General features: G+C 46.6%; 1 protein-coding gene across 2 annotated transcripts in view; it reads right to left on the reverse strand.

Moving 5' to 3' along the window:
• The window catches only part of Spock1 (SPARC (osteonectin), cwcv and kazal like domains proteoglycan 1), a 454464-nt gene that overhangs the window by 140513 nt on the left and 286714 nt on the right, over positions 1 to 27237 (reverse strand). For both annotated transcript variants that reach the window (XM_051172511.1, XM_051172504.1), the window contains exon 4: positions 4387 to 4501. In XM_051172511.1, coding sequence (XP_051028468.1) covers positions 4387 to 4501 — 115 coding nt within the window. The remainder of the gene's footprint in view (positions 1 to 4386; positions 4502 to 27237) is intronic.

Consider the following 27237-nt stretch of genomic DNA (forward strand, 5'->3'; position numbering starts at 1 on the left):
GAGCCCTCCGCTGGCTCCATCCCCTCCACAGCACTCTCCTTAAAAATACCTCAGAGAGGATTTTTTTAAAAACCTACGACAAGAATGAATACTAAGACGTTGCTCTAACACAGCCTCTCCATCGCTAGCAAGCTCGGTTACAAATGGAGGCCCCAGCATCCCAGGATGGAGTCTGACATGTCTGTGTCTCAAGGGGCCTGCCTATGGCCTTGAGTTATAAGATGCTTAGCTGTTCTCCTACACTCTGCTTCTCCTCTTCCCCAGGCAACTAGTGTGCTTTCTGTCACCCCAGGTAGGCAGTCTGGTCCCAGAAGGGAGGAGGTGGAGACGACACACTATATACTCATTTGAGTCTCATCCTTTTTGTTATTTGTTCATTATTTGATTGTTGGATATACTAATAGCTTACTTGTATTTATTGCTGAATAGTATCAGTTATACAGAGACGCCACAACTGCTTGATCAGTTCGCCTTGAGTTCTCATTTTTTTTTTTTTTTTTGTGCGATTCTAAATGCAGCTGATACAAACACACACAGGAGATACTTTTATATGTACATATATAAAGTAAACTCTCTGGAGTATTTTCTCCCAGCATGCTGTATTTTAAAAAATAGTGTAAGGAGTATCTATAGAACATCAGACATCTTCAATTTGGTGAAATCTCATTTGCTGTTTCGCTTAGGAAGTCTTAGTCAAAGCTGAGGACAGAAATCCCACTTTATTTTCTTCTGAAGGTTTTATAGACTTAGCGTATGTGCTTACAAATGTGACCCACCTCTCAAGCTAAAGTTTTATATAGCATATTATGTAATCATTAAAAAATTTTTTAAATAATGGTTTACAGTAACATAAGGTATTCAGGTATAAGTATCAGGACAAAGAGTGTATAGTATATATTTGTTAAGTAAGTTTTGACTAAAACAAGTCAATAAGCAAAACCAGGGGCTGAAGAGATGGCCCAGCAGTTAAGAGCACTGGCTGCTCTTCTGCAGGAGCCGTTTGATTCCCAGAACCCACAGGGCAGCTCATAGCCACTCCAGCTCCAGCAGGCCCAATGCCCTCTCCTGACCTCTGAGGACATCAGGCACACACGTGCAAACACATACAGACAGAAAAAATACTAACATGGATAAAATAAACAAATCTTAGCGAAAAACAAGAAAAGGAAGACTAGAAGACTGGACAGCACACTGGAGTACTTGAATCGCTGTATTTAAATAAACCTTACCTGCCTCCTATTTATTTTTAATATTTTCTATAACAAGCATCAACTGGCATGGCAAAAGTAGACTGAGGACTTTTGAAGTCATCACGGAGAAGCCATCCAGAGCACATCCATTACTCTGTGGTACAGCAGAGTGATCCCATGGAGACTGTGAAGCAGGAGCAGATGGCCGTGAACCTCCCCCCTCCCATACCCACCAGCACTGCTGAGCAGCAGGAAGAAGTGAAAGACTTTCCACTCTGAGAAAGATGTGAATATAGCGGAAGCCTCCAGATAAAACCCCTACAGATCTCCTCCTCAAGGGGCTGGGGGAGACTCCAGGCGGCAGGAAGCCTGCTTGCCCGTTTCCTTTCCACCACCCATCAGAACTGTCTGGTCATCCCTGAAACAGTGTGGCCACAGACCTGCGCTCTCAGGAATTTCTCCAGCTACTGGAGCTCCCCAGACCATCCAGACCCATGGCATCTCCCCGGCCTTGGCCCCTAGTCCACTGAGAGTCAGCCTATGTCTGGGGCCCCCTCTTCAGCTGAGGTCTCCCAGCTGCCCCTTGCGGTCTCTCAGCAGCTTCTCACTGTCTGGAGGTGAGATTTTCCCCTGGAGCTGCCAGGGGCCATCTTGGCTAGCAGGATGTTTACAGATGTTTTACAGAATGAAAAAGCACTTTCCTGATTGGTGAATAAATAGAGTTGTCAGTATGCTGTCCCTATTCTAGGGGACCCCTGAAGTTTAATGTGGAAGGACGGATGTCTCATCTGGGAAATCATCCAAGATGCTCCAGAGGGAGTTACACACCTGGCTGCTATCAAGGGCTGAGGGCTGTGAAACCCCACTTCTGAGAGGGATATTTGGGAATGCAACCACAGTGACCACACACAGGCCTCCTTGGGCCAGGCAACCTCCTAAATCCTGCTGAGGAAGAAGATATGGCCTTTTAGCCAAAGCACACTCTTGAGCTATTTTCTATTAATGAACGGGCCCTCTTATCAGAGATGCAGTAATTTTCTTTGTCTTCCCTATTGCAAACACAAAGTGGCAGCAGCAGTGGCAGCAGCAGTGTCACCAGAGTCCTTGAGATCTGGCTCACAGGTTTGAGGGCAGCACACTCAGACCTGGAAGGGACAGGAACCCCAAGGGGAAGTTGCTCCTCTCCCAGGAGCATATGTGGCTGGGAAGGGGCATAGTGGCTGAGCTTCCAGAATAACTCAGACAATGATAACTATTATGATAATTGTTTTACTAATTGCTAGAATGGCTGGCATTGACATTAAACCATCATTACACACCATCACCTTTATTGAACTTTCACACGAAATATGCTGTGTCTGTGCATGAAATCCATTTAACAGATGAAGAAATACAAATTTAGACTCGCAAATTTACTTCGCAAGTTTACACAGGCATACGGGAGCCAACAAGGAACTGAACCCATACTAGTCTTACTCCTAAGCCCGTGATCAGAGCTCTTATAATTTTATAGACATAGGAGGTGGGGGCTACACTTTCCACATAAGCTGAGAATGATGCCTTACACCTGGATATATCTGAATACCAAACAAGGTGGCTGCCTCAGTCTCAGACACATTTGAGTTTAAGACTAAAACCCTCTCGTTTTGTATTTCTGCAAATTCTAGGAAAGAGCATGTGAGAGATTCTCCAACATCTATACCCATGTGTGCGTGCATACACACATATGCGCACACACATATACAAGGGACCAAATGGCTGAACAATTTGGAACGTTATCCCCCAGGGCACTATGTTACTTGCTTCTAATGAGGGCTTATTTCTGTCAGTCCTAAGAGGCAGAAATCAGAAGGGATAGGAGGACCTGGATGGTTTTTCTTAGGTTATATGTCCCTAAAAAAGGAGCTTCAAATGATAACAACAAAATTATTTTTACATCCCACTCCTTAATGACCTGCGCCTGTTTAAGGCAGACAGAGTACAGAGAAGAGGAAGTGGGCACAAGCTGCACCCTTGCCAAGAAGCTCTTTGCCATCAACAGCTGTGGGGAGAGGGGAAAGTCAGTTTTCTTCAATCGTGTAACCACCAGGGTATATCAGCCACACTTCAGAGCAGGACCCAGCTGACTCCCAGGAAGAAGCACTGTTCTAGGAAACAGCCATGCACATCTCACGCTTTCCATCTGGGTCTTACAGACACAGATGCTGACTGCACGTAAAACAACAGCGAAAGCATCGCACAGCAAAGGACCCTCCCTCGCGACCAACTATGTGCTCTCAGGCACCAGGTGCAGGGAAGACAGGGGCAGAGGGTCACTCCAAGTGAGGAGTTCTGTTTTGCTGCCAGCACTGATTTGAAAAGAGGGACACTGCCCCAGCAAGATTCAGAGGAAGCCACTTATTACAAATGTCCCAGGAGGAAGAGCCCAAAGACAGACTCCAAAGGCTTACATCAGAGCTCAAGGGGGAATGCATGCATCCATTCTGCATGGTCCTAGGCATCACACTGGGGCTGATAAGGCCAACGCAAGCTGCAGGAGGCCCCTGTTCCTGAAAAGAAGCTTCACCATGCTCAAGCTATGGGCTGCAATCAGAGAATGAAGGGCCACCTCCTGCTTACTCAGTTGTAAGCTTCCTGGACACCAGGGTCACTTGGGGAAGAGGAGGGCCCCAGAGATGACAAAACAGTATTTTCTGTTAAGATGAGGACTCAAGAGTCAAAATTAAGAAGATTTTTAAAACTTAAGATGGCTGTCTTAGAGCTAGAGGAATGGCTCATCAGCTAGCAGCACTGGCTACTCTTCCAAAGGACCTGGGATACAATGCCCTCTTCTGACCTGTAGGCACCAGGCACACACATGTAATACAGATGAATAAGCAGGCAAACACCCACATAATAATGATGATGCTGCTGCTGCTGCTGCTGCTGCTGCTGATGATGATGATAATAATAATAATAATAATAATAATAATAATAATAATAATAATAATTTTTAAAATATTGCTGTTTTTTTGTAAGCCTGTGTTTTCAATCTGAGATCCATACCATCATCTGAGGATAGGCACCTAGTACCATTTAAAAAGGTGGCAAACAACTGCTCTCCTTTCATCCAACCTGTGTCCATCAGAGCTTGGATGCTTCAGATCCACCAGCCGCAGAGCACCCTAACTTGTAGCCACCCTTTTCCCCACCTTACCTGGGCAGCAGGTGCTTGCGGCTGACACACAGGGCTGTCTGGTAGTCCTGGGTCACACACACTTTGTGAGGGCTGCATTTTGCCTTCAGGCAAGGGTCCTTGGATGGGTCCAGGGCTGAGATAAAAAGAATGAAGAGAGCGGGGTTAGTATCTCTGGGGAAATTTAATTTCCATTACCACTCAAATAAGCAGTGGAAAATAAACCAGCTGTATATGTTTGTGTTATTTCCTGAAGCTGGTGAGGACTGAAAGAAAACTCAGGCCAAGTGGGGCTCTGGATCTGTTGCCCAGGCCTCTCTGGCACCCGGACAGCAATTCCTTTGTGTTTTAAGTAGGAATTACTCTTTAAAAACAAACAAACAAAAATCTTTCACAATTGTACATGATCCAAGGAAATACCAATAGTGTCCCTTTTTGTTTATTGCCTCATGTTGGTTTGTGTAACTTCTTCCATGTTTAATTTTAATTATTTCCTATTACACACACCCTAAATCCTTGCTGAAAACAGTGTTTGCTTCTGTTCAATAAAAATGGACTTCGGGCATGAATAGTTGAAGTTTCTTGGAGACCTTCAGGCTGGGCAAGACATTTGTACAACACAGAGTTGTGATGTAAGTGTGAGAGGGAAAGAAGCAGGCACATGAATATTTATTGTGCAAGGCAGAATTAGATAAGGGCCGTGGTGGGCATGGAAAATGATAAGGGAGCTTGAGAGAAAAATAGAGATCAATTTCTAGGGCAAGGATTAGTGAAGCATTAATATTTGAATTGAATCTTGAAGGATGGGCAGGATTTTGCAAAGCAAAGATGGAAAAGACAAGCCAGGCAGGAAGAGCGGCATGAGCAAACGTGGGGCGACGCATTTGTTTGGGCAATCACGGGAAAGTCAACGTGTTCGCTGGAGTCGCGGGCCTGAATAATGAGAGAGAGGGGGAAAGTTGGTTCAGACACACAATTCCAGAAAGGATTCCCAAAGGCACGAGGTCATATACAGCAGCGTTTTCTAGAAGGAGCCGAGCAGTAGGCCCGGGCTAATCAGCACTCTGCATGCTCAGGCACACGTGCTCATCATGGGCACAGAGGAGGCCCCTGGGAATTCTCTGCACAACAAAAAGCGATTGTGCCATCTCCCAGCTTCCAGGCGGAAAGCCTATTAGGCAGTAAATCTTTCATAACGGCCCTCCCAGCCAGGGGAGGGACGCTCCTCACATCATCCGCCGCACAAACATTTGGTTACACAGATTGGCATTCCAAGAAGGAACTGCAGAACTGCCCACCCCACCGATGAGGTTCCAGCTACTGCACAGACTGTCACAAGTCTTTCCCTAGCCCTTGTTTGGAAACCCTACACCCCCCTTTCTTTAGGAACTCTGCTGTTGGAAGGTGCTACTGCTGAGTTTTGCAGGGTGGCTCTGCTTGTGAACAACCAGGGTACACTCTTTAGTCAGTCTCAGCAGCAACAAGGCCCTGATTCCAATCCCAGTGGAGCTGCCTGCTAGATCCTGCTTCCCAAGGGATACCCTCTGACTCCTGGAGCTTAACAGAGAAATAGGCTCCTATAAGAGAGAAGCTGGTCTGATCCCCAGGGACAAGGCTTGCTCCTAGCTCTTAAGCTGAGAAGGGCCTCTGGGAGGCAAGTCACAGAGAAAGCCCTCAGAGTCCTCCTCGGCTGAACCTTCCAGAAATTTGCAGGCAGAGCTTCTTAATCCTGTGTAGAAATCACTTGTGTCTTGGAGGTGAACGTATGGGAAGTTAGGAGGCTGGTATATAGTCTGTGCATCATACCTTGGGCTGTGGTGCAGCCCAACTTGCTCTCTAAGATGCCTTCAAAACTAAGGCATCCATTAAGGACTAGAATATGACCACCCATGAGGACTATGTCTGTCCTTCCTTGTCTCTTCGCTCACTTCCACTCACCACTTATGATCTCAGGAAACCTGAGACTAGACTATCGGCAACCCCCACCTCTCACCCCCGACAGTGACCAGTTAAGGCATTTCTGCCAGTAAATGCCAATGCCCTGGAGACTTGGATTTCTGCCGGTGGTTTTCAGAGAATCCAGGCTGGCCTCATCGATGGGTGTTGAAATTTGCAATGCTGTGCAATGTATGTGACAGGCCTTGGGGTAACATTTGAATTCTTTTTGCTTCTGCAGTTGAACATTTAATGTCTACACTGCCACGCAGGTGGCCTGGAACAATACAACAGTCACAAGGACAGCAAATCAGCTGTGCGAGGCAGGAAAGGGCACAGACCTCCGCCCAAGGTCCTCTGCGACTGAGTTCTACCTCAGCTACTTTCTACCCTGTCTATACATCCATTCTTCAGGACAATAGAAAAAGTAACAACCCCTTTATGGCTTGTCAGCTGCCGCTGGCTAATGTATGTAGGCACGCTTACAAGTCTTAGGATGGTAAGCACGTGCCATATATTTGTTGAGTTTGAAGGTTTGTATTTTGTTCTCAAAGTGAGTAACAAGGCTTCATAACTACAAGAACAATAGCTGACACTCAATCGAGTGTGTCTGACACGCAGACTGTGAACTAAGCCCTCAAATTGGATTAGCTCATTACCCTAGTTTGTTTTCTGTCGCTGTAACAAATATGACCAAAAACAACTTGGGGAGGAAAGGGTTTATTCAGCTTTAATTTCTCCAATCACAGTCCACCACCAAGGGAAGCTGGGGCAGGAACTTAAGCTGGAGCAGAGACAAGAAGGAAGCAGGAATGCTGCTTGTTGGCTTGCTTCCAGCGTGCTCATGCTCAACTACCTTTCTTATACAATTGAGGATCATCTGCCTGGAGTGGCACTACCCACAGTAGGCAAGGCCCTCCTTCATGGGCGAGAGATCAAGATAGTGCTGCCCAGACAAACCCACAGGATGTCTGATGGGGAGATTTCTCAGTTGAGGGTCCCTCTTCCCAGGTGGCTCTAGACAATGTCAAATTGGCAAAACAAACAAAAAGCAAAACAAAACAAAAAACCAGCTCACTCATTTAGCCTTCATATCATCCAAAGATGAGGCCTTAGCCAAAATCCACAGCATGTTTAAATTAGTCTTAAAGACCAAAAGCAGGCGAGAAGTATAAAGGACATTTCCATAACTGATCTATAAACCCCAACTTCATCCCATTAGGTACCACAGTATAGGAATCATCCAGGAACCCAAGTGTACAGCTCAGTCTCACCATTTTCCAGATGCCTCCTGAGAGCCCATGGGCCTAGTGCTGCGAGGCCACAACATATCCTGCCATTATGCCCGTCAGGACTAAGTCACAGTCACCAGCCCCAAAGCTCAAACAGAAGTGGGCACCGAGCTGCACTCTCTGTCTACTTGCTCTAGACTTGGCAACAGCCACCCCACACCACCCAGCAGTCATGTGGCCCATGTCTCTCTATATTCTCATAATCTGCTGTCCTACTATTAGGGTAACTATGATAGATAACTCTTTCCATTGAGGCCTAATAAGTAAAATATCCACTCCAAATACTAATATGTTAAAAATGTCAGTTCAACTACTCCAGTTGGTAAAAGCCTGTTACCCAACTGCTTGAAAGGATCTTAAAGTTCAAAGCCTCTGGGCAACTGAGCATAACCCTGCTTCAAAATTAAAAGGGAAAAAGAGGACTTGAGGTAGAAAGCCCTTGCCTAGCATTTATGAGGCCTTAAGTTCGAGTCTCAGCACCACACAAACCAACCAACCGACCCCCTCCCCATCCATCGCTTAACTCCACACACATATTGAACAATCTGCACAGAGACATCAAATCTGCTAAACAGTAATTATAAGAGTTTGAGTACTTCAAACACATATATGAATTGTTTAGAATAAATGAGCATCATAGCATAACAGAACAGTCACAAATCAAGCTGTCAGCCTTTTTGCTTCAGCATACACTTTGCTCTGAGACTCAGCAATGCTTGGCATGAAAGCGGATGACAGGGTGGAGAGTCGAGGTCTACCATGTTCCAAGCAGCAGCCACGAGGCTCCCAGTACTCACACAGCACAGGACCGCCCAGCTCCTCTTTAAAGGGAATGGATGATAGGACATCAACATAAAATGGCATTTCATTTAGGGGCAGGGCTCCATGAAGCTCTCCTCCTTCCGTGCTGGCATGTTGATTGGTGTGGTCTTTGCACATCTCATGCAGGCAGCCATATTGCTGAGAGTCCAAGGGGAAAACATATCCTATCCAAAAGGTACTATCTTACAGCAGGTGTCCTGGTCCTTGAGCTCTTACCATCTTTCTACCCCCACTTCCTCGATGTTCCCTGAACTTAGGTGTATGTGTCGGGGGGGGGGGGGTGTTACAGATGTCCCATTTGGGACTGGGCAATCCACAGTCATTTGTTCTTTGCACTTTGACTAGATGGAGAGATTTCTCAAAGAGAGAGAGAGAGAGAGAGAGAGAGAGAGAGAGAAAGAATGTGTGTGTGTGTGTGTGTGTGTGTGTGTGTGTGTGTGTGAAGAGAGGGGGAGGAGGGAAGGAGAGGGTGGGGGAGGGGGAGAGAGAGAGAAGGAAGGGGAGGGAGGGAGAGAGAAAGGGAGGGAGGGATTGATTTAAGAGAAAGCATTTGAAGTAACAGAGAAGGGAGTGGAATGAATGCATATATAGTGCATTCGTGTATGAAATCCTCAAATATAATAGTCATGGGATGGAGAGACAGCTTAGCAATTAGGAGCACTTGTTGCTCTAGTTCTAGAGAGCCAAGTTTTGACTTCCAGCACACACAAGGCAGCTCACAACTACCTATAACTCCTCTTCTATCTCTGTGAGGACTGCACATACATGCTGCATAGATACACATGCAGGCATGGGCACTGCAATACAATGCAATGTAGACATGCAGACAAAACAGCCATGCACAGAAAATAAAAATAAATAAATCTTTTAGAAAATAATGATGGTTAAAAATGAATAACTAATATAGATATTTTTAAAAAGCAGTGGCACTTGAGAAGCCCTGCCACTGTGGGGTGGGGGAACACCAGGTGTCATGACAGCCCCACCCAGGTTTGAAGCTTTGGTGCTAAGTCACTAAGGACTTCTTGATGACCCTTTCCAGGGTGTGCTCTCTCTCAGCACACCTTGGTGACAGAATACAGAAACAACACAATCTAGTGTCCTTGCTACAATTTGTGTCACCACACCTATAGGACTTAACATGAGCTGAACAGATGACGTGGCCAGCGAGGGCCCAACAGGTCCTGGAAAGGCAGTGTCACCTCTCCCACCTATCTTCCTGTAGAAACTAGCTTAGAGTCAACTGGCATAGTACACACATCCAATTAATTTTTCAAAATAACTTTCACAAATCGTGCTTCAAGAAAAAAAAGAATTAATTTATAGAGAGATTTGCTGAGCTGTAGCACATTGAATTCAGAAGCCTGTTAATTATAAGCTTCATGTAGGCTTTTTTTCTAATTAATTTTATTTTTTTAAGCTCATTGCTTGGTCTCAATTAAGGTGGTGATATTTTAATTATCGTAATTGTTTCTGAACTTGTTTTTGAGTTCAATGAGTTTATTTTTTAATTAGCTACATTGATTTTAAAATCCAGGATCAACCTTGTTCACTGTCCTTGGGCATATCCTACTGGCTTAACTGACAAAGGGTCTGGGTCAAAGCCCTGGGATGGGAAAGCCAGAGGCTACTTCCTAGGCATTGAGAGGAGAGAGAGAGGTTTTATCTGAAACTCAACATAAAAGATCCCCCAGTCATCTGGGCAAGCACACTCCTGTATGTGTTCATTCAGCTAACATTAGCAGAGTTTTATTCCACATGACACATCTTATGGCAGACCAGAAGCTAGCATCTCCTCCCTGCCCAGAACACAAAGATGGGGCATTTGACCTTGCAGAGGGCTGGTGAACTCCCTGGAGGGGCTGGCACATGTGGAAAAGTGGATTTAAGCAAGGCAAGAAGGCAAGGCAGATGCTGAAGAGGAAAAGAGACCCTCTTTCCAGGAACAGGAGGGGTCTGGCCCACTTGGGAACCCATGCGTACTTCATCAGGCTTACAGAAGGCTGGGTAGGGGTGGCAAGTGTCCCTTATCCCCTGAGAGGGTGAGTAGACAACAATCATGGAGGGCCGTAAGAGCTGTGGGGAGGAGCCACAGTCGCCTCCAAGTTCCAGAACAACTGTAAATATGGTAGATCCTGGTGACTCCCTTTCACTTCTAAATATCCAGGAGCAGGAAGGGGAGCCTTGCTCGTGCATTGTGTGTGGAGTGGCACTGAGCAAGCACAGACGGGCTTTACACAAGCAAGAGCTCCTGTTCATTAAAATAGAGGAGTGTTTAAGGCTCTCGGAATACCCTTTCTCCCTTCACTTAACTAACTGCCTTAGTCCCTCGCCAAGCCGCACAGGATTCTGGGAAGCAGAGGCTACCCTCTGAGCCCGGGAAGCCAGTGACTTAGCGAAAAGTTGTGTGAAACGTGGCCCACTGAGCTGATTCCCAGAAGCTCGCTCATGCAGAGGTCACGCAAATTGATGACGGCCCATCCTCTCATTCTTGCTTTCTAAGATTAGCTTCTGCCTGGGACACCCATGGCCAACAGTCATCTGAAGAGCAGGCATGCCCAGTGATTCATTAGGAGTGACTTCACAGATGACTGACAAGGAAATTACTCCAAACTGTGAAAACCTCCTCTAGCTAGGATCCTGGGCATTTATTATAGCTTGTCTGTCCCCATGGTAACCTGCGTGTGCATCTTGCCTCCCCCCTCTCTGAGGAGCTTGTTTACCAGCTGACGACAGAGCCTCGCAGAATACAAATTGCGCTCATCATCGGATATTGCTGGAAGCTGGGAAGGACAGCGGTTTGGAAAGTCTCTTTCATTCCTCTTAGCTTCCACATTCAAGGGCTTCCCGGGTTCTTTGAGGCTGAACAAAGGGACTTATCAGCCATGTGGTCAGGTAGCACGTACACTTAATTTCAGAGGCACAGAAGACTAAACCTGTGTGCCCAAGGACGGCAGAATGGCCCTGGAGGATGGCAGAGGACAGATAATGACACGGAGGCAAAGGACAAAAAGACACAAGTGATCGAAGATACCCTTGTTCCTTTTCTTTCCCCTTAAACCAGGGTCTGAAGACTCCCAATTCTCTGCATGAAAGTGAAAAACACCTTCCTAATTATTAAGGGTGTGGACATTCAGCTTCTAATAATTGCTGAAAAATAGCTGCATGGGTGCAAGACATTTATTACTCTTGATTTAGGAATACATAAAATTAACAATAGAAGAAAATTTAACTTAAAAAGGAAAAAATAGCTTATCATCCAGCAAGTCAAAATTAGGCAAAAAGAAAACATGATATTCTCAATGGCTTACAAGGGAAATTATAAATACTTTAATCGTCTGCATTAGCCTGGGCTGTGTGATGGCCAGTGTTGGTTGTCAACTTGATGCACCTGGCAAGAGGAAACCTAAATTAAAGAATTGTCTTGATCAGATAGGCCTGTGAGTGCATTGTCTTGAGTGTAGGTGGATCCAGGCCTGTGTGGTTCCGACCCTAGGCAGGTGGGTCTGGGCAGTATAAAACAGACAGCTGAACATGAGGCATTCCTCCATGGCCTCTCTCTCTGTCCCCTCCTCCAGATTCCTGCAGTGCCATTCCTCAACTGAAGGACCGTGGCCTATAAGATGAAATCCATGCTTTCCACCCCAAGTTGCTTTTGGTCATGACATTTATCCTTTAGCAACAGGGACCAGGCTAGAACAGGCTGCCGTTAACAAAACACCAGACTGTGAGCTTAAGCAATGTATTTATTCTCTCACAGTTCTAAAGGTGGGGCCTGTGATGCTTCGCAGCATGGTGAGATTCTGTGAGAACCTTTCCCTAGCTTGCAGAGAGCCGGCTCTTTACTCTGTCCTCGTGTGGCCTTGCTTTTTGGCTGTGTGTCCTCGGAGAGATATGCAGGAGGTTTCCTAGTATGTTCTGACGAGGAGGGGCACTGACTATTGGGTTGGTGCCCCACCCTATAACGTTTATAGAGGTCCTAAACCTAACTTAACCGTAACTGCTTCCTAGGAGTCTCATCTACAAATATGGCCACCTGTGTGTTGAGACTCTAACATGCTGATGTGGGAGAGGTGAGTAACACTCGGCCCTTAACGTCGTAAACAGGTAAACAACTTACCCAGTGACACACCATCTGTGCACAATAGCACGCAGCTCTTCTAAGATCTATGTATAGGTCTATACCTACTAGCATAGGTAGATGTTCCTGATAAATTAGACAAAAACATAATTTGATTTGCGTCAGGAGCAAAGTAGCTTCTTGGTACCAGGAAGCCTCAGTGACCAAGCCAAGACCAAAGGTCAGATTGGTCCTTTTTCTAGAGAGGCACCTACCTCCTTCCACAGCCTGCTTCTCCTGAAGCCCTGCCTCCCTCCCACGACAGGCCCAGCCTCCTCCTCCTCCTCCAACTCCTTCTGGTTGTTGCTTTATACTCTGTCGTACCTCTGGAATACTCAGGAATAAATTCAGAAGCCCACAGACTACAGGCTAACATGGCTGGTATCTGCAGATGCCAGATCTAGAACTATTGTCAAAAGATCTAGTCCCCTCCTGCATCCTGGAGAATCTTATTTGTAGCAAGGAGACAAAAGAAGTGAGAGTCGTGGCCAAAGGGTGGAATGGGTTCTTGTCCATTCCTGAGAAATTTTGCCATTTGCCTCTGAGATGGAGGAGTTAAGGACTACCCATAATTGGCTAGAACTAATGACACCCACCAGCGAGAGAATGGGCCCTTAGCTCATACACAGAACAAGGCATTATGAGCAGCCACCGCTAAAGCCAACGTGGTAATTTAGTCACCTTAAACATCAGAAGACAATCCATTCAGAGATGTGCACTGGTCCGGCTGTGGAAATGTGTGTCCATAAGCACAGAACTTCATCAGCGGGGCCAGCCATTCCCGTTCCCAAGGCTGTCACTTCAGCCTCCCCCTTCCTCCTACATGCTCCAGAAAGAGGACTCCGTGACTCCAACAAGAAATTGATTTCCCTTTGAGCGTGGGGTCACAGGGGGCAAAGGGCATCAGAACACGAATGGGGCAGCAGTGGCTTGGCTCCAAGTGAAAAGAAAGGGAAGCAGGAGCATCTTACACGATCTCAGCTGCTCAGGGCACTGGAGTGTTAACCGTGGCATGGATGGACCTACAGGATAATGGACTCACATAGTCTAACTCGGCAGTGAGGAAGCCTATGCAGAAAGCAGTTTAGTCTTCACTGATCAGCTGGTAACAGACACTCAGATGCTGAGTCTTTATGGTCAACCAGTCAGAGATGCTGGCCTTCAGTTCTGATGAGTGTCACACTAAGCCACTAGACCACTAATGAAGCACCCCAAGAAGAGGACAAATGTGGCAGACATGGTGTCAATCAGCCACAGACCAAGCTATCTGATGCTAATAGGTACCACCTACCAAAATGCCAGCACTTAGAAGAAGGACTAGGAGTTGATGCCATCCTTGGCTACATAGTGAGTTCAAGGCCAGCTTGGGCTGCTTGAGCCCTTGTTTCAATAAGCAAGCAAACAAGAAACAAGCCAAGTTTTAGGGTATTTGGACAAGCTTGTGTTGCTGTTACAATAATTTTTTTTTTAATCAAGGGATCTTTCAAAAACTGCCCGCTACCCAGAGAATGAAGTGGGGGAGATTCCGTCACACAGCTCTCCTGCCTTGCTCCTATGAAGCATTTCAGCCTCAGTACAGATAGAGAGGTATGCTAAGCTTGGCAGCAACAGAGATGGGGCAGCAAGAATGAGAGGACTTGAGCCAGGCTGGACCTCTAAGGAGAGGACAGGACCCTGTCCACAGAGAAGTCATGGCCTCCCATCCCTCCAAATGGCCAGAATTGCATCCAATGTTTTAGTGGTAAAAATACTTGGGTTCTTTCTCACTATAATTGACATAAATTACTCATAAGACATGAATGAACAAATGAGAGAGAATTACTTAAAATACAAAAGAACCAATTCATAGTGTAGGAGGATCAGAGAACATAGCAAGCGCCAGAGAAATAAAATATTTATAGGAAAAAGAGTCCGCATCATTCAGAAAGTCTGTCTCCTGTATCTGGGCATCATTTTAATGCAGTTAACAACCCCATAAAACACGAACCACCCTCAGAACAAAGATGTGCACAGAACTAATTCTTTTGGTCTGATTGTCCCACTCTCAGCAGCCATGACTAGTCACCACAGGAAGGACCCACCCCCATCCTTTGTGCACCGAGAAGGTATGTGCCTCAGGGTTTGGAGCAGAGAGGTTTGAGAGAAGGGGTGTGTTGTGCCCCTACCCTACCTGTATGGGGTCTGAATTCCAACAGAAACTGAGTTCCCTTTGAACGTGGGGTCACAAGGGGCAAAGGATGTCAAAACAGAATTGGGCAGCATTGGGGCTAGGTCAAAGCTGAAAGAAAGGGAAGGAGGAGACATATTATTATTATAAGATCTCAGCTGGGCAGGGGGACTAGTCAGCCAGTCTTGCTGGGTCCTTAGCTCTGCAGAGCAGGTACAGAGAAGCAGGTCCCCTCCTCTGAGGTATGGGGGCTGGGGGTGCAGAAAGATGCCTGACACAGAATGACCCAGCTACCATCCTCAGTACTTTCACCTGCTCCTTTCAGCTTTCTCCCCTGAGACCCAGAGGACAGTAAGGAGCCCTGGGCACTTCTAAGGCCCAAAGCCCTGGGGGCAATGATTCTATTTGGCCTTCCTACTCTCACCTCCACACTTGTTTCTACATAAACATTAAAACTCCTTTTGAACACCAAGTTGAGGTGTTCAAAAAACCTTGTCCAGAAACCTTCTGTCGAGTAGCCAGAACCACATATTGCTGGTGTCAGAAACACAGTGTCCCCACATTTTAGGAACAAGAGTGTTATCCCAGCCTCCTTCCCAAAGAGACTATGAACAGAGAACAAAATCGTGGCCCTAAGCCCCAAGCACTAGGACCATACAACAAAGCTGCATGCTGAAAACTGGACCAGCACACCCCACAGCTGTGTGCATATTGTTTTTATGCTTGTGAGAAGTTTTATGAGCTTTGTGAGCTGTGCTGGAGAGAGGGAACATTATAGAGTGGAGGTGCCTGTAGAGCTTGCATTCAAGTGCTCCTGGGAAAAGGCTAGGAAGCAAAAGAGCCTGCTTAAGGAAAAGAGAATTAGGTCCGCATTGCTAACATAAGCAGACAGAGGCTTGAGTTTAAGGTGGCTAAAAGTGGGGCAGGCTGGGGACACTTGAGTAGGCAGAAAACAGCAATGCAAACTGTTGTAGAAGCTTTACGCTCCCAGGGCTGCAGTTGGAACCACTGACCTGCTTTCCTGACGTGTCTATTCTGTTTTTGCAGAGCTGGTGAGAGACAGGGATTAAATGGCACCAGACCAGTAAAAATCTAGGGTAAGCCTGCCTCAGAATGGAGGTGCTTGCTCCAAATGACCACCCACAGACAACCTGTGACATCTTACGAACCAGAACATCAATGCAGAGCTCTGCTGAGGCTCACGGAACCCATTGCTGGCACTTTCCAGATAAAGCCCCAAACCCAGCTAAAGAGAGAGAAATAGGAGTCTTGTGCTTTACGTTCCCAGTACAGCCTGCCCCATCCCTGCTTGTTTCTCAGACTGCGTGGCAGGCCACAGAGAATGCAAACCTATGGCAAATCTTACTTTACAGTGCAATCGAACTGAAATTCATGTAAGCCGACAGAAAAGAGACTCCGACAGTGTATGGACAGTGTGTTCTCAGCACTGAGCCTCGGTGTAGGTGTTTGCTCTCGCTGTACCTGAGAGACTCTTTGGGAGAAAAGTTTGAAAAGTGCTGAAAACGTTTACAGAGTTTAGAGGGTCCTGGAAAGATGCAGAGAGCTCTCCAGGGTCTGCTGTGTAAGACAGAAAATCGATAGCGAGAAAAGAGCATCCCGAGAGCCCTCAGTAGCAGAATGTTCATTCTGTCTGGATCATAAAGCAGCTCCCATTAAAGGCAATTAATCAAGAGTGTATTCCATGTCCTTCTAGCAAACTTCCAGGCCACTTCCTTCTAGAGTCCTCAGTTCCACCAAGGAAAGAACCCGAGTTTTCCGGAGAGCAGAGCAGACCGCACAGCTTAACACATTTGGAGGGTAACTTTTTCCATGTGCCACTGGGTGAGGTACATAAGCATTTGTGGCTCCCTAGGTATCAAACTTAATATCCTAATTAAAGCTGTTATTGCTTTTGTCCCTCCCAGTGTTAATTTTCCAGATACTCTCGGCCGTGGATTTATAAATGAGTAATCAGAGACTATTCATTTCCAAGCTCTTTCTTTCCCCAATTAGGGCAGATTCATTTCTCCTTCTTTGGGAAGGTTCCCAAGGTCATTAAATTTCATTCCTGGACTGAGAGTGTTGAAGTAATCATCAGGAAGTTAGCTCTGAGTGGAGCTGGGGTTTCTCCGGGGGCGGGGGGGAGGCAGCTTCTAAGTGCTCAGAAACCATCTCAAGCCAAGAGAACGGCCGCCTCTCCCACTGCAGGGCTGACAAGTGCTGTATCATTTCAGTCCTGTTTTCTTGTTGTTCCTGCCACTGTTTGCTGTGCCCCACACTGTTCAATCATTGCTAACACGTGTCACCAGGCATCTAGTGAGCCTAGCGGTTCGTGCACCAAAGCTGCCCGCAGCCAACTCTGTCCCACCTGCAGCTCTACCAACATACTCCTCACTGCTTCCCTCACAGTATTCTCCGAGAGAAGCACATGACTAACATAAAACATATTCTGGGTCTTACTGTGCATGGAAGAGACACAAAAACAAACAAGACTGTCATCTCCACTTGGCAACCATAGCAAGAGAATCGGAGCTTGTCCCCACATCACTCAACTGAATGATCACTGTTATGTGACTTTAAGCCTGTCTAGAAGCCTGTACAGGTCTCTAGTAGAAGCCTTCTAAGAACAGGAAGGCAGCTTTGCCTTTTTAACTACTGCCAAGCCCAATCCCTGGTGTCTACAACATCAAAGAGGTTTAATGTGGTGGTCACACCAAGGCACCTTGGCTTTTCTAATCCTCCAGTCTGCTTTAAGAGGTTAGGCACAGAACTCATATACCATTTCTGAATTCCAGGTATCTGACATGTGTGTCGCAAAGGATACTCTCAGTCAATGCTGGTTGAAATCACCATGCAAGAGCATCTTGTAGAAAATAACCTAAAATCGATCGGCCACAAAAGCCCAGGGCTGTGAGAGCCTCTGGTATCTCCTACAACATCTTCATTGATATCATAGGGAAGGCTTCAATCCTCAGTGTGATTATGAAACCACTTTGTCTGCCAAGTACTGTCATGATACTAGGCACTGAGAGGTGGCCGAGCCCGTGACTCTGCTCTTCTGGAGTTCATAGATCAGCCAGGATGGTCAGAGATGATGGGGAGGGGACAGGAGAGAAGAAGTCCAGGAAGAGGGAAGGAAGAGTCACTAGATCGTGATAAATGTGGTAGGAAAGACAGGAGCATCTTAGCAAGAGGCTACAAGAAAAGAGCCACAGGCCAGGGATCGAGGGGAAGATGTCCTTGACACCGGAGAAGCAAGAACTCTGGCACAATTCATTTCTTCCTTCTCAGCTGTAAACCACAGTTCTCTTAGGTTCTGTTCAGAAACTCCATTTTCATTGAAAGGGCATGTGTAAAACTCCCTGTGCAATGCTAGTGGCTTCTAGTTTACAGTTTAGAATTCCATCAAGGCATCCTCTGAGACAGCCTAGAATCTAACATATCAAAAGAGATATGTGTGGTGTGTGGGGGGGGGATGTTTCTTAGCAAACTTTTGAGCTATAACTTAAGGGCCCAACTGATATATACACAGATAATGCTAAGACATTGGCCTCTCCCCTGGGGTGACACTCGCAGGCATATTCTACTTTCTGCAAGTCTCTCTTAGAGAAGCCCACATCCCCGCCCTTGGCTGTACTTGTATTGTTTCCTCTAGTGCCTTTCTTTACAGTAAAGTACCTTTAATAAAATGCCCATCTCTGTGTCACACTGCTTGGCCCTGAAATTCTGTTCTGCACTGAAGTCATGTATCTTGGTTTGGCCTGAGTAGGGCATGTGCTTACCCCAGGCTGCTGGGGGTAACTGTGTGGAACTTAACCTCTGCCCCTCCCCCACCACTGACAATAAAGACTCGTCTTAGGACAACCTGTTCCCCGATGTGCATCCTTGGAGCAGGGAGGCTCAAGGCAGCTGATTAACAGGTTGGTGTCTAATGGGGGAGCACTGGCCTACTCTAGATCTGGGCAAGTCTTCATGATCCATGACGTCAAAGTCCTGGTGAAGGAAATGTAAGATCTGAGTTAGCACGGGCAGAGCTGTCAGCAGTCAAGAACCCTGTGTTGAAGGGCAGTTCTGGCCTTCAGTGAATGTCAATTCACCTCTTTCCCATGTGATGCCTCTGAAGTATCCCTTACACCCTCAGCAGCCCAAACTGGGTCCCTTTCTTCTCTAGGTTATATTTAGGCCAAAGCACTGTCCTGGAATCACCTTGCCTCTAATATCTGTTTCCCAGGAGATCTGTAAACTGCTTCCACCACATCGCTGAGAACTCTGATATCCAGTGAAGGGGCCTGGCTCTACCCTCTGTGGAGTCCCTGCATCGGGAGCCAGATCACCTCCTACTTTCACCATTGTTCAGGTGTCCAGTGGGAGAAAGGTGAGTTGATGGATCTGTGTTTCCATTCAGTGGGGTCCAGCTCCTAAACCGACACCTGGCACTCAAGGGACAAAGAAAAACAATGACAGGGGAAGAAAAATGGTGGGATAATAGAGATGCCTTTCCCCTAAACACTTCTTTCCCCTTGCAAATGTTTAACAGACATTCCTGGCACCAGATCCTGATGGCTGGGACTAACCAGCCATCAGGCCTTTTGTGCTCCTGAACAAGCTAATGAGGGTATGCGCTCTGTGTAATCCAAACAGTATCTATTTCATGCCCAATCGTTTTTTTAAATGGGCAACAAATCTCCTGGGCAGTGTGTTCCTTTCTCTAACAAACAAAAGCTCTGTCTGGGCTCTTTGTGGGCTCTGTCCAATCAACAAGAGCAAGAGGCCCCAAGGATGCTAATTTGAAGTCCCCATCACAATGGCAGAGCCTCTGGGCCCTCTGACCCAGCCTAACAAGATGCAGGCATTGGTAGCCCTTTCCAAGGCTGGACTGATGATGGGAAAGCAGACTGATGACGTATACATCCGGTTTTTAACTAACTCCTAAAGAGCATGTTGACAACTTCTCACACGATGCTCACTATTTAGGCAGTCACATTCATGGATACAGGACAATGAAGCTTCCCCATGTTGTCAAATAGGGTAGAAATTCCAGGCACCACAAAGTGGCCTGTGGAATATATTCCTGGCTCCTTAGGCAGGAGCAGAGCCCAAGTGCCTTTTCATGCTGAGAAGAGATAGGCCTGTGGCAGCATCCCATCTAGTGCCTGCAGACCACGGTGAAGGGACCCCTCGGGTGTGCCTTACAGCAACCAGTTAAGAAAAGCACCAACTCCTCACTTGGGTCCAACCATAACCGAAAGCAACTTGGAAGCCTGGCATCTCTGTCTGCATTTTGTCCACTTCACCTTAGGTCCTCTGCTTTTCTCTGCCCGGGGGCTTGCCAATCACCCAAGTAGCACATCTAGAAATAGGCACAAAGATCAAAGTAGCTGAAGCATCTTACTTTCCTGTTCTAGAACATATAAAGAAGTACCTCGTGGCGCTCTAGTTGTTGTCTCAAATCTGCAGTCACCCTGGATTCCGGGAACAGCAGAGCCTGAAGAAACAAAACACTCCAAGGCAAAGGCAGTTCTCTCTCCATGGTGAGGCTGCACCCAAGAGCGGGAGCAGTTATCTCCCAAGAGGCCTTTTCTTCTCTGGCTGCAGAGACTTCTTCGCTTGGTAGGACCAGAACTGAGATAAAAGATGGACAGAGCACACCCTGGCCAAGACTCCCCAAGTTTGTATAACACCCCTTGCTTCCTTGTCCGAGCTCTTTCTCTGTTTAAACCTGAAGTTCATACTTTGGTTAGGATTCCTTTACCTGTTCCCCTTCCTAGGATAGATTGGTTAAACCTCTTCTCTTTGCTGCTGACCACTGTTTATCTCTTTAACTGGAACACTGAGTACAGCTTTGCCTGCTGCCGGAGCCTGGGCTTTCAGCCTGATGTGACCATGCTCTCCACGGGGCTGGCCCTGTATAGCTTAGCCTGCATGGTTGGCAGATTCATCCTGGAACACAGTTCCCATGGCAACCCATCTCCTTGACTCCATTAGGGCCATCAATGATGGAACAGAGTTTACCTGGTTTATTCTGAAGTAGTGATGCCCAGTAGTTCATCACTCCATAAGCCCAGATGTTCACTGAGCACCTACTGTATACAGCTTCCACTCCAGGGACCCAGGGAGGCCGATGTCTATCAAGCACACCAGCCTAAGAGTGTTAAGGGTACCCAGCATGTTTATCTTCACAGATTCCTGCCAAGAACCCTCTTGGGACAGGGCTCATCCCCATCCCTACATCATAGATAAGAGACGTAGAGATGTGGAATGTATTTAAGTATGTGATGAGCTGGAAGGCTCCAAGGAAGAATTCAACCACAGTGGGCACAGACATACCTGTACCAGAGGCCACAGGGAGCAGATCCCACAGGCTCCCCAGCTTATATGGTGCACTTCAAGCAAGTAGTGCACAGCGAAATGTGGCTCTCTATAGGCTGCCGCTATCTGAACACTGTCGGGTCTCCCTCCTGCAACCCTACAAGATGGCCTCCTTTTCCTTTCCTCTCCTACCTCCCTCCCGCTGCTGCCTCTGCGCTCTACCATCCTCCTTCCCTCATTGGTTCATTAATTGCCTGTCTGGTCCCAAAGGCACTGGTGTGTGTATACCGAGACTCCACAAGAACATATCTTCTCTTGACAAAATAAACAACCGCACTGCTCCGCTCTGTGCTACCTTCCCCAGTGGAGCCCCAGGATGGCCGGGCTTGGCTGTTCTGGGAGGATTAGCTTTAGAGTAGTTCCCTGAGCCCCGGTGCTTCATTGTTGAGCAAACAACATAATATGATAACTTCTTTCTTTGTCTTATCGGGTAACTATTCTGCTTTGAATTTTGTTAAATTTTGAGTAATCACTTTAGTAATGCTCTACACGGTGGGGGCAGGGGCACTTTCTCCCTCCTAACAGGCTTCACACTGCCCTTCTTCATTCCTCCCCTTTTCAGTCTTAACTGTCAGATCCTGGAAGTGACTCCACAGCACGGAAGCAACCAAAAAACCCTCGTGTTTTCTATGCTGCCCCAGAGCTGAGCTACAAGATGAAATAAGGGCCTTGTGTCTGGGAGTCTTTTCTGCTAATCTCTGGGTTTCAACCCATCTCGGAGCACTAACCTCTGAACTGTGAATGAGTGGAAATCACACTGCATGAAAGGCCATTTTGATTAAGCATCTGTGGACAGGCTTTGGCAGACCAGAAGTAGATGCTGAGTATGAGGCTCAAGCTTGTCCCACCTGCAACCCACTGGGCAGGGCACCTACATGTGCTGGCCAGCAGAGGACTGTGTCCTCACTTGACCTCACTTTAAACCCGGAAATGTCTTACAGTTTCCTTTTTGTAACTCAATCACATCATTTTCAAACATGAATATTGTATATGATGACACCATATTTCAATGTCACAAGGTTGGGCATACCTTTCAGCCCTCCACCTCCCCTTATGTGAGTCCACAGCACAATAGTAAGGAGCATAGCAGCAGACAGGCAGACATGAGGGAGGGACTGAAAACTTCCAACTTTATCCACAGCAATAGGAAGAGAGAGCTAACTGGGAACTGCATGGGCTTTTGACACTTCAAAGCCCACCCCCAGTGACATGCCTCCTCCAACAAGGCCATGCCTCCTAATCCTTCCCAAACAGTTCTACCAGCTAGGAACCTAGTGTTCAAATATCTCAGCCTATGGGGGCCATTCTCACTCAAATCCCCATAGAGACTATGGCTTCAAATTCAACATGCCACCAAGGAGACAGGAGTGCCACCTGACTCTCCTGGCTCATTGAACCAAGTAACCATCCTGCATATCCACCTTGTGAAAAAGGAGCACGGGGGTGGAGGGTATATGGAGAATATGAATCTTGCTACCTGCCCCTTTCCACCCTTAATCAACACTGAGGCAGAGTTTTCCAGTCCTTTCTACCTCTGCAAGCTATGATGCCCGCCATGGTGTGTTGCTAACATTCAGAGTCTTCTTCAATGAAGTAGGGTTATTCTACTCAGGGAATTTCTAGTGTATCTGTGGTTAGAAATCGCAGTTCTAGGACATGAAGCCTTCCAAGAAGCACAGCCAAACCTGAGCTGGTCAGTGTGATGAATCTTGCTTGCTACGAAGGCTTCAGGTGATGGGGGAGATAGACCTTCCTGATATCACAGTTTACAGACTTCTCCTCAGAACAAGTGAAAACTACTATCCCCATCACCACCGTGAGTGAGATTCATATAGACTCCCACACCCATCAGCCAGGGATGAGCATTGGCTGTGCCAAAGATGGGAAGGAATCCAAGAGGCATTACAATAAGGGGAGGGGGAGAATCTAAGGACAGAAGGTAGGCTGGGGTGTAAGAAGAGTCCAGATACTTCACACTAACATCATAGGGTACCCTGTGGTGATCTGATGCTTGATGGGAGCATCAAATCTCCTCAGAGCTGGCTTCCTATTCACAGCTGATGAAAGTTTCTCCAGGTTTCACAGGGGAAAGATAACTGTCATGACTCCAGGAGTCATATGGACAAACCCTGGTCTCATCAAGAGACTGTCCTTGACTGTGCTCTTAGTCCTAGATTGAAATTCTAGTGTAAATGACCCAGTGCACCTGAGTAGTCTGGCTGAGATCACGTGTTCACTTTGACCCAATCAATGGTACCTGGAACTAAGGGCTTGGCTAGAGTAAAGAAAGCAAACACGGCTATCAGAATCTCACCTGTATGAGTTTCATTTTCATTCTATAATGAAGTACCTGAGGCAGGGTATTTTAATAAGGAAAATAGCTTCCTGTAAACTCAGAGTCACAAGATTGGAGGCTCAACAGCATGAAGTCCCATGAAGGCTCCATGAGTGATGGGAGCATCTGAGAGAGAGGAGATGGAGTCCTGCATCAGGAGAGCACATCCTTCCTGAGCTCACACCTTCAGTTACAATAGACCTCCTGCTATACTCCACTTCCAAAAGACTCCACACCAACCCCACACCACCAACCTGAGCATCAACCATGCATTCAACACATGAACTCTTAGGGGTCCAGTCCCTTCTGGACCACACTGCTGTTCACAGATCTTTCCTCTTTCTTTCTTTGATGGGCAGGCAATATTCCTGGGGATCAGGGGTTGAGAAAATAGTTCAAAGTGTATCAACTTCAGGAGTTGAAGATGCAAAAAAGTAAAGGCCTCTTAACCTGGAATCACCTCTACTTCGAATAATTTAAACCAATGGATTAAATATCACAGAGCCTGCATGTTGTCTTGCAGGCTCCAAATAAAGTATTTAGAACAATAATCAACTTGATGCCTTAGCATTAAGTGTGCTGTCAGGCCTCTAGCCTCGGTTTCTTTGGGTTCTAAAGGCAATTACCCTGTGTATGTCACTAAATCAGCATTGCTTGAATCTATAATGTTAGTCATGACTCATATCTTGATTCATGATTTTGCTGGGTTTTGGCAATCACCCACCAAATTGTGAGCTCCTGTCTTGTGTTTTTTACTTCTCACAGAGAAACCAGCCAGCTGCATACTTTTGTTGACAAAATATGATCAACAAGTTTATAATAAGTGCCTTGTTTACGATATCCTGACACCAATGAAAATCCATCTGCAAGATTTGCCGACACCTAAGATACGGCATGATGAGGGTTTCTTAAACCTATCTTTTTTATCAATTATTCAGTGCCCCAGCCTCTCAATTTCCATAATATAAGAATAAAATCTAATAGCTGTCATATTCCAAGTAAGATCTGAGAACTGTCACCCTCTCTTCTCATCTTTGGTGGATGTACAAGAGGTGGGATTATCTCGGGGAGAATTCATGTCCCCAGCAAAATACATGAGGGTAGTTTTATATTTTTCCTTTCAAGCTGGAAAGAAGTTGTTTTCCTTTTTCTTTTTTTAACCCTCTCCTCCCACCCCGAGTCCCTACGGAAGAAGAAGCCTCTGATCAGTGTACTATCCCCATCTGCTCGGGACACCTAAGAAAACCTCCCTCCTTCCCTCCTGTAATGTTAACTGCAAAAAGGCCATGGAGGGAGCTATGCTTCCATCAATGACACTGTGGCCTCAGAAGATGTTTGGCCACATCTGGAGACCTCTTGAATCATCATGACTAGTGTGTGTTTGGGTGAGGATTCTGCTGCTGGCCTTTAGTAGGAAGGGGGAAGAGAGGGTGTGAAACTCCAACAACACACACTGAGGTGCTCAGTGACAAAGAACTCTCAGCTGAATGTCAACAGAGCCAAACGGTAACAGTATTTCCAAGCTATCTCTACTGCCACGTAGAAAAACCAATTATACAGAGGCCCCTCTCCCCTGTAGGAGGCAAGCTCTCTGCCCATCAATATTTCATGCATTGTCATCTGTGCATTATTTAATAAAGCAACTGAAAGGATGAGTTTATTTTCTTTTTCAACCTTCCCACTGGAGACCCAAGGCATGCCGTACACAAGCGGGAAGTCAGCAGTCAGAGAAATGTTGCTGCTCCGTGTCTGAAGCCCTGGGCTACTCCAGTCTTAACCACATGCTCACGGTTTCTAATACACACGCCTTCCCCAGGGACATCCTAACTGCCTCTTATTTGTGCTGACGGAGGCAAACTCACTTCAGACTTCAATAAGTAGTGAGGTAATTGATCACCAGGCATTCAGCGAGTGCCACATTGGCGGATACAAGGCTTATAAGCCTGATCCTTACCCTGGGAACTTTAGAGGCAAGAGGAAAATTCTGGACAGATAAACAATGGAAACTAAGACTCCAGCTACACATGTGACTAACGGCTACTCAGATGATGCGCAGTGCCTGCGTGGTAAAGAGCTTCCTCTCCATCCAAAGGCTGGATACCTGGTGCCTGGTGTTAGTGGGGATGTAGTTCCTGAAGACGCTAGTCTCTCATTATACATGAAAAAGGGACAAGACATTCCTATGGGCAGGCTTCCGGGATTGCCAAGGCTTCAGGGAGTGCTTCAAAGAAAATCCGAACATCAAACACAGTATGGTCAGGATGGCAGCATCTCAGCTTGACCCATGTGCAACATATTTTCTTCAGCAGGCCCCTACATTTCTACTCACTGTCCATGCCCCACTGGAAGCTCAGAGGGTCTCTGTCAACCAAAAAAGTCACTAGATTCCATGTCTGGTGACAGAGACACTGATGGACCAAGCATGCAAGAGCTGCTTGCTGAAGACAGAGTGAAGCTGTGGTCCAGCTGCCCCTCCCCCATGTCTTGGCCCACAACTGAGGATGTGATTGGGCACTAAAAGAATATTTTCCCAAGACTGTTATTTTGAAAACAAAACTGGTCCAGTACTAAAGAATGGGTCAGGATTATGGCACTAATCAGACACAGGTCTCCCCTATACCTGTTTAGTGCTGTTGACCTTTTGCCATGCACGTGAGGTCAAAACATATGGATCACAAGCACTTCTACCGCACTCTGATCCGGGAGCAAATGTGCATTTATTGAATTTCTTTGAGCAGGGTACCCATTCCTTTGGAATAAAGGAAATACTTCTTCTCTTAAATATCTCACTACAAACCATTTAGGAGCTCAGTGTGTTAAAAAGCTCCAAAAATCTACTGATACCTGTTGTCGGTGCCCTGGGAAGAAGATTCCAGAGGCAGAGCAGAGATGACTGTGCTGCTGTTAAAGCAGTCCTTCTAGAGAGGGATTCTTCTCTACCTCATCAAGCGCTCCCCCAGTAGCTTGCCAGAGGGAACAACTACACACATCTCAGATCTCCTCCTCTCCAAGCTTGACCACACTTCTCCCCTCTCCACAAGGAAAAGACAAGATGGCCTAACTCAGTGGCAAATTGGATTTCGCATGCTTCCAGACAATGGCAAGATCTCCCTGCAGGGTGCTTTTCCTGAGGCTGTGGTTCCTAATTATTTTTCATACATGCCTTAATTCCCAGTTCTATAATCAAATCTGTTGCTTTCCCTTAAGCACTTCTCAGCTGTCCTCAGTGGCCTCGGGCCTGTTCTCGGCGGTCTCAGGCCTGTCCTTGGTGGTCTCGGGCCTGTCCTCAGCGGTCTCAGGCCTGTCCTTGGCGGTCTCGGGCCTGTCTTCAGTGGTCTCAGGCATCTTCTCATGCTTATCTCAGGCATCTTGTGGTAGGGGGAGGGGAAAAGTTGAAAAGATAATTCTAGAATGTGGCATACAGTCACGATTCACATCGTGAGCGGTTCCCTTCATCAGAGATTCTTTCTCAAAGTCGGACCATGGGCAGGTACAAGCACTTACAAACTGGTGCTGGTCTGCTTAGGAGTGCGTGGTTTGGCACCGTAGATGTTATGGCTCTTTATCAAACTCAGTGTTCTTTAAGGAGTGACTACTGAACAGAATGAAAGGACTAGGTGTGGTGATCTGTAATCTTAGTACTGATAATGCTAAGGCAGGAGGATTGAGAGTTCAAGGCCAGCTTGGGCTACATAGCAAACTTTGTCTTAAAAACACTTTGTGTTGAGGCTAGAGAGATGGAACAGTGGTTAAGAGAATTGTTTTTCAAGAGGATACATCTATTAATTCCAATTCCAGGGGTTCCAATGCCGCCTTCTGCCCTCTGTAGGCC

The sequence above is a fragment of the Acomys russatus genome, chromosome 3 (assembly GCF_903995435.1).
Source record: "Acomys russatus chromosome 3, mAcoRus1.1, whole genome shotgun sequence".
Taxonomy (NCBI): Eukaryota; Metazoa; Chordata; class Mammalia; order Rodentia; family Muridae; genus Acomys; species Acomys russatus.